Here is an 18,361-nt window from a genome sequence, read left to right as displayed (position 1 = left end):
CGCCGGCCCCATATGCCGGAGGTGGTGGGTTCAAACCCAGCCCTGGCCAAAAACCGCAAAAAAAAAAAAAAAAAAAAAAAAAGAGTTAAATGAGACTCTTTAAAAAAAAAAAAAAGAAAAGAAAAGAAATAGCCAGGCGTTGTGGCGGGCGCCTGTAGTCCCAGCTACTTGGGAGGCTGAGGCAAGAGAGTTGGAAGTTGCTGTGAGCTGTGTGAGGCCACGGCACTCTACTGAGGGCCATAAGGTGAGACTCTGTCTCTACAAAAAAAAAAAAAAGAAAAGAAAAGAATGAGCTGGGTGGGCGTGGTGGTATCTGCCTGTAGTCTCTAGTACTTGGGAGGATGAGGCAAAAGAATTACTAGAACCCAGGAGTTTGCAGCTGCAGTGAGCTACGATTGTGCCCCTATACTCCAACCTGGGTGACAGAGTGAGACACTTTCTCTTAAAAAAAAAAAAAAAAAAAAAGACACAATTGGTGGGATTACACCAGCGGTGCATCTTACAAGGGTCTATGTGAAACTTGGTAAACGGTCTGTGAAGCTAGTGAATGATGGATGCCCCATGACTATATCAATGTACACAGCTATAATTTAATAAAAAAAAGACACAGTAGAAGTATCAGGACAAGGCTTGCTTTGATGTACCTTAATGGCAGGATGGGAGAAAGCAGACTATGTCCCAGACCGAGGGAGCAGCTGACCAAGGGCTTGGTTGTATGTGGAGCGCCATCTTCACTCATACCTCTCAGCAACCCCACCAAGCAAACAGCGGTCCTCATTACTGGGTGAGGAAGTCAAGGCAGCATCCCGGTGTCTATGAGCCCAGAGCCTCTGCACCTGCACTTTCTGTTGCAGGTGTTGGATCTGATAAGAAAACCAAATACTAGGACCTCCCACCCTACTCATCGGCCCGCCGCTGGCCAGGTGGGGGCTGCTTGTTCCATGTGCATTGTGGTAAGACTGAAAAAATTGTCTAACCATTGGAACTCAATGAATTCCAATCCTCAATTTGTTTTCAAAACTTCTATTTATTTTTTTTTGGAGACAGTTTCACTTTGTCACCCTCAGTAGAGTGCTGTGGTGTTAGCACATAGCAACCTCAAACTCTCATGCTCGAGCGATTCTCTTGCCTCAGCCTCCCAAATAGCTGGGACTATAAGTGCCGGCCACAACCCCTAGCTATTTTTAGAGATGAAGTCTCACTCTGGCTCAGGCTGGTCTCGAACTCTTGAGCTCAAGCAATCCTCCTGCCTCAGCCTCCCAGAGTGTTGGGATTAGAGGCACGAACCACCATGCCCGACCCTAAAACTTTTTTTTTTTTTTTTTTGTAGAGACAGAGTCTCACTTTATGGCCCTCAGTAGAGTGCCATGGCCTCACACAGCTCACAGCAACCTCCAACTTCTGGGCTTAAGCGATTCTCCTGCCTCAGCCTCCCGAGCAGCTGGGACTACAGGCGCCCTCCACAATGCCCGGCTATTTTTTGGTTGCAGTTTGGCTGGGGCTGGGTTTGAACCCGCCACCCTTGGTATATGGGGCCGGCACCCTACCAACTGAGCCACAGGCGCCGCCCCCTAAAACTTTTTTTAATTAAAATTTTTTCTTGTGGTGGTGCCTGTGGCTCAGTGGGTAGGGCGCCGACCCCATATACCAAGGGTGGCAGGTTCAAATCGGGCCCCAGCCAAGCTGCAACGAAAAAATAGCCGGACGTTGTGGCGGGCACCTGTAGTCCCAGCTACTCTGGAGGCTGAGGCAAGAGAATCGCCTAAGCCCAGGAGTTGGAGGTTGGTGTGAGCTGTGACATCACAGCACTCTACCAAGGGCGATAAAGTGAGACTCTGTCTGTACAAAAAATATATATATTTTTTGTTTTTCTTGGTGAATTAAGCAGAATTAAATCCTCTTTAAATCATCAGGTCTCCGCCCTTCACAGACGCATAGAGGCCATTGTCGAGGTGGCTGCAGCATGCGGAGTCAACATCATCTGTTTCCAGGAAGCGTGGAGTAAGTCTCTTTCATGGCCCTTTCTCTGGCACTTTCATACAATCATATGTTGTCTCAGTGTTGCCAAGACTGCTGATTTAAAAAAAAAAAAAATCTCCTTTGTTTACTCAGCCACAGAAAGGTTCTCTGTCAACATCACCAGAAATACAAGGCCCACAGCCTCCCAGGCTGTGTCTGGTCCTGTCCTTTCCTCCTCCCAAATTGTTCTGCAGTTTTTGGCCAGAGCTGGGTTTGAACACGCCACCTCCGGCATATGGGGCCGATGCCCTACTCCTTTGAGCCATAGGCACCGCCCTGCCCAACTTGTTCTGAATCTACTCACTCCTCCCCACCTCCGTATCACTGCTGGGCCCCAGCCGCCGGCATCTCTCGCCCAGCTTTTAATATTCCCTATGGGTGATCACCTGCACCCTCCACTCTGGCCCTTCTTCGCCTTCAGATCTCAGCCCAGAGGCAGCCAAAAACATTCCTGTGACTGTGTACCTTTTTGTTTGTTTGTTTGTTCTATTTTTTATTGTTTGTTGTAGAGACAGGGTCTCACTCTGTCACCCAGGCTGGTGTGCAGTGGTACAATCGTAGCTCACTGCAACTTTAAACTCCTGCCCTCAAGCAATCCAGTCCTCCAGCCTCAGCTTCCTGAAGTGCTGGGACTATGGGCATGAGCCACCCTACCTGGCTGTGTGTCTTTTCTCTGTGTTACTTTCTGTTTTTATCAGAGCGATACATGCTGATGGTTTATAGGGAGATGGGTATATAAGGTCTGTTACCAAAAAATAGCTCTTCCCCCCAGAGGCAGCTACTTTCAGCACCTCGCTGGTTCCTTTGGAATTTACCTTTGCCTGTGTTGCTGCTTCCTAATTCTTCAGCTTTGCCTCATTTGTCGACTCTGCCCTGTGGAAGAAGTCTGTGTTACATGTGCGTCTCGCCCTGGCCCTCTACACACAGGTGCTCTTCCTGGGCCGTTCCCACATTCGTTCTCTCTCAAGCCGTTTTGTCAACTTCGATTTCCTTTCCTGAATAATTTTCTGCTTTCCTTGGTGTTTTCTTTGTTTTCTATGTACTTACCACAAGTTCAACCCCATTCTTCCACTTTCTAAAGCCCTTTCACGTGTTTAGGCTAGTCTGTTGACCTCCCCTCTTCCAAGGCCCCAGAGCCTCCTGACTGCTCTGGACTGGGTTAGGTGCCCCCTCTGCAGGCTGCACGGTCGTCATCCTGGGATCCTCCCTCGCCCTCATCCTGGGGAGTCCCCGGGACTGGCGTTTCTCCCTTCCCACATCTTCCTCTTTCTTGGTTTACACCTCACTTGGGTAAGGTAATGTAATGAGTTCTTGTAACTTCACGTGGCTCAGCATCTGTGTTGAGTACGAGTTTACCTTTCCAGTCCCAGGCATTTGCCTCCGTCACTCTTTACACAATTTTCAGTCCTACATGACACCCAAGTGGTTCAAGCCAGTGGCCGGAGGATATGAACTTAGAAGCATCTCCCCAGTCTGGCAGACTGGGCTTCCCACTTTCCTGCAACTTCCTTTAACTAGACAACCCAGGCGTTCACCTGCAAACTTCAAGTCACCACATCCTGTTCCCTTATAGATGCTGCTGTTGTCTTGCACTTCTCTTTCTCTCTGCTTAATTCCTCCTTTTTTCCTCATGGGACCAAAAGACAAAGGATTCCCTTCCCAGCTCATTGTGCCCTCCCCACCCAGGATCTGTGAGTAAAGTCTTTGAACGTATTTCCCACTTTGGGGATGTACTGAATTCATACCTTTTATCAGAACCACGGGCTTCCCCAGCCTGTGTTTCCCCCAGGATACCAGGGGGAGTTGCTTGGGCTTGCAGCTCCAGGGCAATGGTCAGACATAAATTTGACATAGGTCAGACAAGAGCCAGAAGGTCTTCTGCCGGGATAAATAACTTTCCCATGCTGGCGGCGCCTGTGGCTCAGTGAGTAGGGCGCCGGCCCCATATGCCGAGGGTGGCGGGTTCAAACCCAGCCCTGGCCAAACTGCAACAACAACAACAAAAAAATAGCCGGGCGTTGTGGCGGGCGCCTGTAGTCCCAGCTGCTCGGGAGGCTGAGGCAAGAGAATCGCGTAAGCCCAAGAGTTAGAGATTGCTGTGAGCCGTGTGACGCCATGGCACTCTACCGAGGGCGGTACAGTGAGACTCTGTCTCTACAAAAAAGTAAAATAAAAAAAAACTTTCCCATGTAAAGGATCCCTGGTCATATGTCGGACAACTAGGAATCGGGCCATCCTCCAGGTATAAAAAAATCCCATGAAAGGCACACCACAAACACCCCTATGTCCAGCTCCTCATTTTTTGTGTGAACAAGGTTGCCAGCCACTCTGATACTGGAGCCCCCGTTTAACTGGGGGCTCTCGGAACAAGTAGTTTCCTGAGAAAGAATACAAGAGGTAAACTTTGAGATCTTGCCTAAATATATTTCCTCTACAACTTGCTTGTGGTTGCGTATCAAATTTTAAGTTAGAAATAATTTTCCTTTAGATTTTTGGACACATAACCATTCCGTTGTCTTCTAGCTTTGGGTATTGTTGACTAGGGCAAAGCCATTTTGATTTATAATCTGTTGTCTATGCTTTCATTATTTTTCTCTGGAAGACATAGGATCTTTTCTTTTTCACTAATCCTCTGCAATCTCATAATGAAATTTCAGTCTAAAAACTTGGGTCTGGGCAGCGCCTGTGGCTCAAAGAGTAGGGCACCAGCCCCATATACTGCAGGTGGTGGGTTCGAACCAGGCCCCAGCCGAACTGCAACAAAAAATAGCCGGACATTGTGGCAGGTGCCTGTAGTCCCAGCTACTTGGGAGGCTGAGGCAAGAGAATCACCTAAGCCCAAGAGCTAGAGGTTGCTGTAAGCTGTGACGCTACAGCACTCTACCAAGGGCGACAAAGTGAGACTCTGTCTCTTAAAAAAAAAAAAAAAGTAATTTTTATTCTCCCTGCATGGTCCTTACTTACTCCAAATTGGTCTCGCTTTTCCTCCTCTGATTTTCTGCTTATAATTTAAGAATTGGTGATTAAAAAGCTGATTGCCAGCCCCAGGTTTCTGGGAGGGGCTTACCCGCTTAGCTCCATTTTAGGATGATCTGGTTTAGTGGTCGTTCCTGGGTAATCCTGATGTTAGTACCTCTGGGTTATTTATTTTTTTTTTTTCTGTCCACTCTTCTGCAGTAATACAGCTGCCCGCCTGGGTTTAAGATAAAATGTCTTTGGCACCTGAAACATACAGCTGTCAACAGGATGACCCCCTCTGGGTTATTCTTTTCAGGTTGGTTACATTCACCAGCGAAGATTCTTCTCCCTTCTTGCTGAGAAAGGACAAGGGCCCAACATGCTGACACTCAGTCCCTCTGTTCTGTCACTTCACTTGCCTTCATCTGTTTTGGCTTTCCTAAGACCAGAGAGCTCTGCGGAGCCATCTCTAGAGAAGGACCTTCTGCTAGGGTAGTAGGGGCAGGTCCCAGCCTCTTCGGATGGGGGAAGCACCTAGGCATCCAACTGCTTCGTAAGCCAGTCCTTGTTTATCATGCCTCGCCAACTTCCCAGCCTCGGTGGTGCCTGGTGTCTCTGGCTCCTGGGCTTTTGAGAGGTTCACAATGGAGAGTGGGATGCTTCCTGGCCTTCTGGACAGCTGCCGGGACTCACTCTTCTCTGATATGCTAAGAGACATGTTGCATCCCTCTGCTTTCCAGCCCCTCGTGTGCTGGTGCTGCTGTCCCCTCTCTCAGTGGCCGTCTGTAGGGTTAGACCTGTGTGTGAATATCCCGCATTCTGTCATGCTGGCAAGGGTTCAGGAAAGAGTGTGGGTCTGGGTCTGTCCATGTGCAGTCTGCATCTTTACTCTGAAGTCATTTTCTTATTCTTGTTACATTTGTGCTTTCACTTTTTTTTTTTGAGACAGTCTCACTATGTTGCCCTTGGTAGAGTGCCGTAGCATCACAGCTCACAGCAACCTCATACTCTTGGGCTTGGCTGTTTTTTTGTTGCAGTTGTCATTGTTTAGCTGGCCCAGGCTGGGTTCGAACCTGCCAGCCTGGGTGTATGTGGCTGGCGCCATAACCACTGTGGTACAAACGCCAAGCCTTTCACTTTTTTTTTTTTTTTTTTTTTTTTTGAGACAAGGTCTCAAGTTGTCACCCTGGGTAGAGTGCCATGGTGTCATCATAGCTCACAGCAATCTTCAGCTCTTACCCTCAAATGATCCTCTTGCCTCAGTTTTTCTATTTTTAGTGGAGACGGGGGTCTTGCTTTTACTCAGGCTGATCTTGAACTCATGAGCTCAAGCAAGCCACCTGCCTCAGCCTCCCAGAATTCTAGGATTACAGATGTGAGCCACCTCGCCCAACCCTGTGCTGTCACTTTTATTTGTCTGACTCTTGATTTGTCTGCCACCTGCATTAGACTATAAGTTCTGTGAGGCCAGTGTGTGTGTTTATTTTCTCCGTTTCTGCCCCCACCCATTTTATCATTACTGGCAAGAGCAATCCTTGGTACTTGACAGGCACTAAGATACTTACTGGATATTTTAACTAAATTCTGCCCTTTGTTGTGAAAGAAAATATTACCATGAGAATGTGACCACCTCTCACTCCCTACCATAGGAATGTGATCAGTTGGATCTGGAACTTCCTCTCATCCCAGAACAGACACCCCCTCTTTTGTGGTGTCCTGGGGTTCCCCCACATGGAGCTGAGCACTCTGTCCTGCCCAGCTGTGTGGCTGCACCAGGTTAAAATTCACCTCCTTTGGTCCAGGCAGGCAGATCCTGCAGATGGGGTGTTGGGTCAATGATGTGGAACCCTTTCCTCTCCGGTTTGAGAACTGTAGTTGGGACTTTGCAGCCATTCTGTTCATTCCATGTCCTTCTTTTGAAAGTTTGTTTACCTGAGCACGGTTGTCTGAACAGGAAAACAGCAACTTATTCTCTGGGGGCACTTGACTCATTCCTAATGCTCTGAAAGCTGAGCATTAATGGTCATTAAGGAGCATTTTTGTTTTCAATAGCTTTTCTGTTGACTTCCTTAAAATAGTTCATCTCGCTTCATAGGAGGTGAGCCTGGGGAGCCTTGAGCTTGGCACCAAGGTCCCCGAGGCTGTTGCTGGTCGTGCCTGAGGCCCACTTGGGCAACCAAGGTGGTGATGGCGTTGGTGGTGGTAAACTCACTCTGGCGTAATCTTAGGACTGGGCTTCGTAGGACCAGAAGGATTCGAGAGGCTGAGGCTTCTCTTCTTTGCCGTCATACCTAGCACCAAACTCAGCACGTGTGTGGCACTGGGGAGATGTGGGCTATCGTTGTTGTTCCTAAACAGGCCACAAACCCCTGGCCTAGGCCAGTTAAACACTGCCCAGGTACCTCAGATAGCTTCCTGCAAACCCTCCTCAAAAGTTAGTTCAGAGCCTGCAGAACAGAAGTGGATATCTGGAACCTTCCGTGAGGCTAATCCTTCCAAAAGAAGTGAACTTGGGTTGTTATAAGGCAGGAGCTCTAAAGAGTAGACTGAATTGGTCCAGACAAGGAATTCAGCATTCCAAATCAAGAGGGAAAAGTCAGATAGCCCCTTTGGAAGCAGCCCAGTAAGAAGCAGGTGCAGGGTGTGAATAAGAAAGTGTATAGGCTGAATTCAAAAGGAGCAGTGGAGGTGCTCGACCCCCCTGGTGAAGAGGTAAACATTTAATCAAGTTAACTCCTCCTGGTGCTGTGGTGTTCCAAGTGTGGCTGGAGCTATGGAGCAGCATTACACACACGTAGCGCACACACAGCCAGGGGCCCCAACACCCACCCCAAGCGTGTGCCCCTCCATCCTCTGGCAGGAAATTGCCATGATGAACCTGGCATGCATGGAAGTGACAGACATCTCTGAACCGTTACTATGTGTGTTACCACCACTGTTTAAAAAAAACAAAAACCAATGAGTTTAATGAAATTGCAGTTTTTACAATCAGCTTTCTCAGGTTAAATTAAGAATATCTTCTTTTTTTTTGAGACAGAGTCTTACTAGGTCAATCTCGGTAGAGTGCTGTGGTGTCACAGCTCACAGCAACCTCAAACTCTTGGGCTTAAGCGATTCTCTTGCCTCAGCCTCCCAGGTAGCTGGGACTACAGGCGCCCGCCACAATGCCAGGCTATTTTCTTGTTATTATTTAGCTGGCCTGGGCTGGGCTCTAACCTGACAGCCTCGGTGCACATGGCTGGTGCCCTAACCACTGTGCTATGGGTGCCGAGCCTAAATTAAGAATATCTTCATTTGGGTGGTGCCTTTGGCTCAGTGAGTAAGGCGCCGGCCCCATATACTGAGGGTGGCGGGTTCAAACCCAGCCCCGGCTGAACTGCAACCAAAAAATAGCCGGGCGTTGTGGTGGGCGCCTGTAGTCCCAGCTGCTCCGGAGGCTGAGGCAGGAGAATCGTGGAAGCCCAAGAGCTGGAGGTTGCTGTGAGTCCTGTACATCATGGCACTCTACCGAAGGTGGTAAAGTGAGACTCTGTCTCTACAAAAAAAAAAAAAAAAATCTTTGTTTTGTTTTGTCTTATTTTGTTTATTTTAACTTAATTTTTATTTTATTTTGGGAGCAGGGTCTTTCCATGTTGCCCAGGCTGGTCTCCAACTCCGGGGCTCACTCAAGTGATTTTCCCACCTCAGCCTCTGAAACAGCTGGGATTACAGGCATGCCTGGCTAATGAAATTTCCTACTACATTGGCTCCCCTTGTGGGGTCTGGCCAGAAATCACAAGAATAATAGCATTTATCCTTGAAGATCTTCATCCTGTCCATTGGTTCCTGAACTTCTTGTGGGGTCATTAAGTGGGTGGCTTTGCTTATTTCTAAAGAAGCCTTCCTGTCCTTGGGAAAGGAGGGTCCCTATGGTGACACAGTAAGGGTTTCTTCTCAGCACCATCCTCAGTGGCCCTCTGATGGTTTCCCCAGTTGCGGGAGCTCCTGCTAACTTGCAGGTTGGCTGGTAGCACAACACCTGCTGGCTGGAAACTTTTAACATTTTGTTATGGCAAAATACACATAAGGTAAAATCAACCATTTTCATCACTTTCAAGCGTACCCTCTGTGGCATCCGATCCGTCCACATTGCTGTACGAGCATCGCTGCCGTCCATCTCCAGAACATTTCTCATCATTGCACTTCAGACCTCTCTACCCATTAAACAGTAACTCCCTGGCCTCTGCCGGCCTCTGGCAACCCCCATTCTTCTGTCTCTGTGAATTTGACTGAGAAGCTAACCTGATGTGAGTGGAATACCATAGTGTCTGTTGTTTACTGTCTGTCTTCTGTCACTTACCATGTTCTTCACAATTTATCCATTTAAGTATATGTCAGAAGTCCCTTTTTTATACACACGCCTTGCACATTTTGTACATTCATTTGTTGATGAGCCACTTGGGTTACTTTCTCCCTTTGGCTCATGCGAATAATGCTGCTGTGAATGTGGGTGTGCAAATATCTGTTCAGGTCCCTCCCTACTTGCAATTGTTTTTAAACGTAGGGAAAGACATTTGGCCCAGCCCCATATTTTACCATAAAGCCCCAAGGTGTGTGCTGAAGTGCATACTTTAAAAGAGTCTATCCTGACTTGGCGCCTGTGGCTCAAGCGGCTAAAGCGCCAGCCACATACACCTGAGCTGGCAGGTTCGAATCCAGCCCTGGCCCGCCAAACAATGACGGCTGCAGCCAAAAAATAGCCGGGCGTTGTGGTGGGCACCTGTAGTCCCAGCTACTTGGGAGGCAGAAGCAGGAGAATCTCTTGAGCCCAGGGGTTGGAGGTTGCTGTGAGCTGTGATGCCACGGCACTCTACCCAGGGCAACAGCTTGAGGCTCTGTCTCAAAAAAACAAAATAAAAGAGTCTGTCCAATACCAGCAGGACAAGACTGGCTGAGCCAGGCTATGGCACTCCAAGGCTATATTCTCTTTTTATCTATTTATTTTATTTTATTTTTTTAGAGTTGGGGTCTTACTCTGTCACCCAGGCTACAATGCAGTGGCACAGTCAGAGCTCACTACAGCCTCAGAACTCTTAGGCTCAAGTGATCCTCCTACCTCAGCCTCTCAAGTAGCTGGGAATACTGGTGTGCACTAATTTTTTTTGCCTTTTTTTTTTTTTTTTTTTTTTGTGTAGAGACAGAGCCTCACTGTACCGCCCTCAGAGTGCTGTGGCGTCACACGGCTCACAGCAACCTCTAACTCTTGGGCTTACGCGATTCTCTTGCCTCAGCCTCCCGAGCAGCTGGGACTACAGGTGCCCGCCACAATGCCCAGCTATTTTTTTTTGTTGTTGTTGTTGCAGTTTGGCCGGGGCTGGGTTTGAACCTGCCACCCCTGGCATATGGGGCCGGTGCCCTACTCACTGAGCCACAGGCGCCGCCCTTTTTTCCCTTTTTTACTGATGGGGTCTCCCTATCTTGCCAAGGTTGGTCTTCAACTCCTGGCCTCAAGCAATCCTCCCATCTCTGCTTTTTCTTTTACGATGAACTCCTGCGGCAGGCTGAGAACCCCCTCTCAGAGGTCACTCACGTTGGATAGGATTCCGACCTTTCTCCTCTTTTTATAGCTATGCCCTTCGCCTTCTGCACGAGAGAGAAGCTCCCCTGGACAGAATTTGCCGAGTCCGCGGAGGACGGGCCCACCACCAGATTCTGTCAGAAGGTAGGACGTTAACTGCTACTCTGCAGCCAAGTATGTGCATGTCACCAAGCACAGCCTCAGCAGTCAGGCCTGGCCCTTCACCGTGGAAAGCACACCCATCTGTTGCTTGTTTTACCATATTAGATTAACACTATTTTTGCCACCTTTTAAAAATGTACTTTCACTTAAACTTAGAAAGTTTCAGAACTAAAAGGGCTCTTAAGTGGCTTTTTTGGGAGAGGGAGCGGGCGGTTTGGATGGAGGTGCCTTTTGTGGAGAGTTCTGCAGCAACCAGGTGGCAGAGCTGGCATTGGTGATTCCTGGTCCAGAGCTCTGGCCACTCCCTTGCAGCTTCCTTTGCTCACAGAAGCCTCAATGCATGGCCTGTCTCATTAGCGTAGAAATTAGTTTTGATTTTTTATTAAAACCTCATAATACGTGTTGTATGATTGCATTTATTTGAACTGTCCAGAATAGGCAAATACATAGAGACAGAAAGCAGATTAGTGGTTGCCAGGGGCTGAGGGCCAGGGGAGAAGGGGACAGACTGCTAATGGGTACCATGTTTCCGTTTAGGGTGATGAAAACATTCTAAAATTAGATTGCGGTGATGTTGCATGACTCTGAGAATATACTAAAACCCACTGAGGTGCATGCTTTAAAAGAGTGACTTCTGCTTTTTCCCCCCCTTCTCACCCCTGCACATGACTTATTTTTTTTAAGCATGAATTTTATGCTATGTGAATTAAATGTTAATAAAGCTGTTAAACCTCAGAAAATCTGAGAACATTCCAAGAGGTAGCAATGGCAGTTTATCCTCATTCTTACCTCCAACAAAGGACTCTTTTCTCTGTACTCCCTTCCAGACTTTATACATATACTTAGGGGTTTGGGGGGCAGAGCTGTAATCATAGCGACTTAATCAATACTGAGCTGTGATTCCAAACGTCAGTGTTCTCAGGCTATAGAGAAAAAAATCTCTTGTTCACCAGCTTGTTGATTCCTTACAATGGGGAAAAGAGGATGGGGACTGGTTAGGGGCTTCTGCAGATGACGCCTGAACCAGGACTAGAGAAGGGTGCTGGTCCAGAGAGGACTCCTGGTCTGTCTGACACAGACCTGGCCTGAGGCCACCCTGAGCATGGCTCTTCCCTCTCCAGTCCTATGGCCAGATATAATGATGGGCTAATTCAAATTGAAGCCAAATGACCAGCTGCGGTGACTCTTCCAGATGGTCACCATGTCCTGACAAAAGAAACTTGGTGCAAAAGAGCTTTATGACAAGTGTAGAAGGAAAGGATGATGAATTTTTTTTCTTTTTTTTTTTTTTTTTTTTGATAGCAACAGTCTCACTTTTTCACCCTCGGTAGAGTGCCGTGGCATCATGCAACTCACAGCAACCTCCAGCTCCTGGGCTTGGGTGACTCTCTTGCCTCAGCCTCCTGAGTAGCTGGGACTACAGGCGCCCGCCACAACGCCTGGCTATTTTTTTGTTGCAGTTTGGCCAGGGCCGGGTTCAAACCTGCCACCCTCGGCATATGGGGTCCGCACCCTATTCACTGAGCCATAGGCACTGCCTGAAATTTTTTTTTTTTTTTTTTTTTTTTTTTTTGTGGTTTTTGGCCGGGGCTAGGTTTGAACCCGCCACCTCCGGCATATGGGACCGGCGCCCTACTCCTTGAGCCACAGGCGCCGCCCCTGAAATTTTTGTAGTTTTTTGTTTTTTTTTTTTTTGAGACAGGGTCTTGGCTCTAACACCCAGGCTGGAGTGTGGTGACCCAGTCATAGCTCACTATAACCTTAAACTCCTGGGCTCAAGTATTCTTCCAGCCTCCACCTTCCATGTAGCCAGGACTGCAGATGTACAGCACCACACCCAGATAATTTTTTAATTTTTTGTAGAGACGAGATCTTGTTGTGTTACCCAGGTTTGTCTGGAATTCCTGGTCTCAGGAGTTCCAGACCTCAGCCTTCCAAAGTACCAGGATGACCATGAGCCACCGTGCCTGGCCAATTATTCTTTTTATTATTATTATTATTATTTTTTTTTTTTTTGTAGAGACAGAGTCTCACTGTACCGCCCCCGGGTAGAGTGCGGTGGCGTCACACGGCTCACAGCAACCTCTAACTCTTGGGCTTACGCGATTCTCTTGCCTCAGCCTCCCGAGCAGCTGGGACTACAGGCGCCCGCCACAACGCCCGGCTAGTTTTCTGTTGCAGTTTGACCGGGGCTGAGTTTGAACCCGCCACCCTGGGCATATGGGGCCGGCGCCCTACTCACTGAGCCACAGGCGCCGCCCTATTATTATTATTATTATTATTATTATTGTGGGAAAAGGGATACAAAATTGACCATCTTAACTATTTTTAAGTGTACAATTCAGTAAAGTATATTCCCGATGTTGTCCAAGAAATAGATCTCCACAATTTTTGCATCTTGAAATCTGCAACTCTGTACCCAGACAATAGCTTCCCATTCTCCCATCCTTCTACTTTCAGTTTCTGTGAATTTGACTACTCTAGTGACCTTACATAATGAGAATCCTACAATTTTTGTCTGTGTTAGTTCATTTAGCATCATATCTTCAAGATTCATCCGTGCTAGAGCATGTTATAGGATCTCCTTCCTTTTTAAGGCTAAATAATGTTCCATTGTATATATGTACAAAATCCTGTTTGTCCATGAACATCTGGGTTGCTTCCACTGCTTGGCTGTTGTGAATAAGGCTGCTGTGAACCTGAGCGTACAAATATCTCTGAGACTCTATTTTCAATTCTTTTGGACATATACCCAGAATAGGGATTACCAGATCATATAGTAATTCTTTAATTTTTCAAGGAACCGCCATATAATTTTCTAGAGCAGTTGCACCATTTTACAATCACATCAACCACACAGAAAGACAATGATTACTCTTATTTAGCTAAGTGTGAGTGAGCATTCCAGGCAGCTGGGCGGCGCCTATGACTCAAAGGAGTAGGAGCCAGCCCCGTATACTACTGGACCTGGCAGGTTCAAACCCGGCCCTGGCCAAAAAGTACAAAAAAAATATATATATATATATTTTTTTTTTTTCCAGGCAGCAAATGCAAGTGATAGCTTTGACCCAAGCCTAACTATTTAGTAGGATCACTGACTTCTTCAATTAAAAAAATCAGGCTCAGCACCCATAGCTCAGTGAGTAGAACGCTGGCCACATACGCCGAAGCTGGCAGATTTGAGCCTGGCCCAGGCCTGCTACAGAACAATGACAACTGCAACAAAAAATAGCCGGGTGTTGTGGCGGGCGCCTGTAGTCCCAGCTACTTGGGAGGCTGAGGCAAGAGAATGGCTTAAGCCCAAGAGTTAGGGTTGCTGTGAGTTGTGACACCATGGCACTCTACCAAGGGCAACATAAGTGATTCTCTTGTCTCAAAAAAAAAAAACCTCGGGAGGCTGAGGCAAGAGAATCGCTTAAGCCCAGGAGTTGGAGGTTGCTGTGAGCTGTGTGAGGCCACGGCACTCTACTGAGGGCCATAAAGTGAGACCCTGTCTCTACAAAAAAAAAAAAACCTTCAACAATTGGATTGAAAGTGAGACTCTGCTATGTTCATCGTTTTTTCCAGCTGGCAAAGAAGCATGACATGGTGGTAGTGTCCCCCATCCTCGAACGCGACGAAGAGCATGGGGATGTTTTGTGGAACACAGCCATGGTGATCTCTAATTCTGGAGCAGTCCTGGGAAAGACCAGGAAGAACCACATTCCCAGAGTGGGTGACTTCAATGAGGTGAGCCACCAGTCACATGAGCAGCCCGGCTCACTCAGCCCCCCGTGCATAATCTCTGTGGGCCTTTCTGTGGGTGAAGCAGGATCTGTGTGGAGTCGTGTTCCATGTTACACACATTCACTGGAGCACAGTGTGGCTGCAGAGCTCAGAGGGTCTCCTGACACTGCCCTGCATCACATGAGCAGATGGGATTTAGGTAGGGATCTCAGTGAGTCCCAAGCACCTCTAATGCAGTCGGGTGTGTCTGTGTATAAAGATGATACACCAGTAAAATACATATGCCCTAATTTGGCTCCCTGAAATCTCTTTGAAGTAAGTATTATATGAATTAAAACCAAAATACATAATACTCAGCATGAAATGATTTCTATAGCCCCTTTCAGCTCCAAGCTGCCACAGTCTGGGCCTTCCTTGTTATGGCTCACCTGGGGTCCATGTGTCAGGTGATGGTGAGTGGGCATGTGTGCATCCAGGTATATTTACGTGGCGTTTTCTGTGCCCGTGGTCAGGGTACAGACCAGAGTGGCCATTCTGATTGGTTAATGCCGATCCATGGCTGGGAAAGATGGAGGAGCAGATGTTTGAAGGAGTGAAGTTGAACTCTACCTGATGCGTGAGATATTAAATCTGAACTTGATTTGTCGTTAAAACTGTTGTCAGGGCTGGCGCCTGTGGCTCAAAGGACTAGGGCACCAGCCCCATATGCCAGAGGTGGTGGGTTCAAACCCAGCCCTGGCCAAAAAGCTGGAAAAAAAAAAAAAAAAAGACTTTAAAGGGTGGCGCCTGTGGCTCAGTGGGTAGGGCTCCGGCCCCATCCACCAAGGGGGGCAGGTTCAAACCCGGCCCCGGCCAAACTGCTTCTAAAAAATAGCCGGCATTGTGGTGGACGCCGGTAGTCCCCGCTACTTGGGAGGCTGAGACAGGAGAATCGCCTAAGCCCAAGTGTTGGAGGTTGCTGTGAGCTGTGTGACGCCATGGCACTCTACCAAGGGCAACAAAGTAAGACTCTGTCTCTAAAAAAAAAGAAAGAAAGAAAACAATTGTTCAGGATGCCATGTCCCCCGTCCTTTGACCTCCATCCTCAATTATGGGGGTCTTGCCCACTCTCCATCTGGTCAGGTGAACAAGAAATGGTCTGCAGGGCTAAGCAAAGTTCTCCCAGGGAGAAAGATGAACCCAGCATTTCTTTTTTTTTTTTTTTTTTTTGCAGTTTTTGGCCAGGGCTGGGTTTGAACCCGCCACCTCCGGCATATGGGGCCGGCACCCTACTCCTTTGAGCCACAGGCACTGCCCAGAACCCAGCATTTCTTAGTAACAGCTGCATGTGGTGGTGCGAAGATGTGCCCCTCACCTGTTTACCCTGGGATTAATCTTTAGCTCCCTGCAGATAGCGCCTGGCTTGTCTCAGCCCAGCAGGATTTGCTCTAGTGCACATCCTGGTTACTGCTTGACCCTGGAAAATTCATAGGAGGAGGTGAGAGGCTCCAGGAGCAGATCTTGCTCCTAGCTTATCCCCTAGCCTCCCTCAGCTCCATCCTGAGCCCAGCACCCCACCATGAGCGGGGTAGGAATTCAGGGTCCAGTCTCTGAGTCCTACAAGGATGTCCTAACCCCATGCAGGATGCCCCAGGTGCTTTATAGAAAAAGGGACTTGTAGGGTGTGGATTGTGGATTCCACTCACAGATTTGGCCTTGATCAGCTGGGCAAGTCGTATGCCCCCTTGGGGGTGCAGTTTTCTCCTGTGAGCAGAGAGGGGGCTGCTCTGGATGAGCCGTGTCCCTTCAGTGCTAACCTTCTAGAGAAGGACATTTAACTGGGCAGGGATATTGACCAACCTAAGCCTTTAGCCTCACCAAAGTTCATCCTGGAAATAACGTGGAAGATGCTTTGGGGATTTTTTTGACACCTCACAAAGGAGAGGTTATGGGTAAATTCTTAAGCCATGGTGATTTCCCCTTGGCGTCAACTTGTTATTTTGTCTGGGTTTTTTTTGTTGTTATTATCAACATATTGAAATTCTTCAACTTAAGGTAGAGTCACACTCAGGAGTGTTAATTGTGGACTACTAGTTGATAGTTCCTTTTTTTTTTTCTGTCAAGTCTAAGGAAAGGGAAATTTTATAAGTCAAGAGGCATGACTGTCTAGCCCTGTTATTTTTCAGTCAACTTACTACATGGAGGGGAACCTAGGCCACCCCGTGTTCCAGACGCCATTTGGAAGGATCGCTGTGAACATTTGTTACGGGCGGCATCACCCTCTCAACTGGCTCATGTACAGCATCAACGGGGCTGAGATCATCTTCAACCCATCGGCCACCATCGGAGCACTCAGGTCACTGGGAGGGCAGGGTCTACAGGGGTCCCTGGGGCCCAACCATCTCAGGCCCAAGGCCAGGCTTCAGGGCTTGGAGGTGGTTTTCACGAACTACAGCAGGCACAGCCACCAGGTTATCTAACAGATCGAGCTCTGGGGTTGTACATTGTATATTTGACCAGATTTTCAGTGAAAATAATTTTCAAGATGACAGTTAACAACCCTCCCTCCTTGCCCCTAAGAAGAGCCACTCTACTGTGCAACACCAACCTTGACTATGATTCTGAACACTGAGATAAAAATAGTAGCCTCCACCCTCCCCAGCAGTGGTCAGGATTTACAGAGCCCTGTGCCTAAGAGCCTGGAGTGTGCTAGGTGCCTGGCTGGCTTCAGCTCCTGGACCCAGACGGTGGGTTTCTAGTCCTCAAGCCTGCAGCGTCCTACACGGGGAGGGCAGACGTTTGGGTGAGAGAAAGAGCAAATGAGGAGATCCTTTTGTTGCCAAAAGGATCCCTAAGATATCAGTCAAGGAAATATCTTTCTAACCAGCAAAGTGTTTTCTTTTTATAACACTTAACAGCCTCACCCCTAAATAGATAGAATTGCCTGGTCAAGGCAGAGCCTGCAGAGAGGGAAGAGGGTGTGCTGGCAGCCTATAAGCTCCCAGGCAGGACCCCTGGGGGGTCCCTCATTTAATAAGGGCAGCAGGCGAGCTAAGCTGAGCCTGTGTACTGTGTTCTGCTGCCTCTCTCTTCTCCAGCAGCTGAGCATTTGGGTGGTTTCCAGTTTTGCATCATTACAAGTAACAGAGTTCTAGGAATTTATGTGCAAATATTTTTCTCCCAACTCACTTCCTCCAGAGTGGAATTCCTGAAGCAGGAGGTGCTGCTTTCACTCTCCGGGGTCTTTGTTGCCAGTGTCCCCCCAAGGCATGCGTGTGGGGGTGGGCAGCTCTGGTGGTCAGCTCTGTTAGCCCACACGTGTCTCTCTTGTCCTCACTCTCGGCTAAATTTCAGACAGATTTCTTCTAAAGTCAGAGTGTGACATTTAGTTTACCTCTTCCTTTTAGCACGGTGCTCCCTACTCAAGAGTGACACCTCTGCATTCAGAGTTTTTACAGCCCGGTCCCTTACCCAGCCCAGAATGCAACCCCCAATCTGTTACCTCAGGTCCTCTGCCCTGTCCGTTCCCCTGGTGGTCTGGTCGGTGTTCAGGAGGGGTGCTGCTGGGTAGAAGAGGAAAACCAGGCCTTGATCTCCCCTCAGAGTCTCAGGGTGGCGTGGTCACCTGTGACAGCGTCCCTTGGCGGTCGGCAGTGGGATACACTGATCATCCAGTCACCCAGCCTGGTATGACTTGGGGTCGCCCACCAGAGCAGCCCCTTTCTGCTGATTTAGGTTCAAGACATTCGGCAAGACCCATCTCCCTGCAGGGGTCCCATAGCAACCTGAAGCCCATCCTCTGGGCACTAGGGCCTGAACTGGCCTTTGGACCAGACAGGCATATGTGTGGCTGCAGACCCAGCCATCTGCCTCCCGTGTGCAGAGGCCCTCCCTGACGCCACTATCTCAGGCCTTTTTTTTATTAGCCTGAATTAGGCAAACAGAAGCACCCCAGTGTAA

At 48.3% G+C, this 18,361-nt stretch overlaps 1 protein-coding gene across 1 annotated transcript in view; it reads left to right on the top strand.

The window, feature by feature from the left end:
* The window catches only part of UPB1 (beta-ureidopropionase 1), a 45,530-nt gene that overhangs the window by 10,030 nt on the left and 17,139 nt on the right, over positions 1-18,361 (top strand). Inside the window, exons 3-6 of the mRNA XM_053587071.1 lie at positions 1,914-2,001; positions 10,584-10,678; positions 14,264-14,425; positions 16,588-16,757. Of these exons, the coding sequence (XP_053443046.1) occupies positions 1,914-2,001; positions 10,584-10,678; positions 14,264-14,425; positions 16,588-16,757 (515 nt within the window). The remainder of the gene's footprint in view (positions 1-1,913; positions 2,002-10,583; positions 10,679-14,263; positions 14,426-16,587; positions 16,758-18,361) is intronic.

Source organism: Nycticebus coucang, chromosome 4 (assembly GCF_027406575.1).
Source record: "Nycticebus coucang isolate mNycCou1 chromosome 4, mNycCou1.pri, whole genome shotgun sequence".
Taxonomy (NCBI): Eukaryota; Metazoa; Chordata; class Mammalia; order Primates; family Lorisidae; genus Nycticebus; species Nycticebus coucang.
The sequence above is the reverse complement of the archived record's forward strand: the minus strand, read 5'-3'. Positions and strand labels throughout refer to the sequence as shown.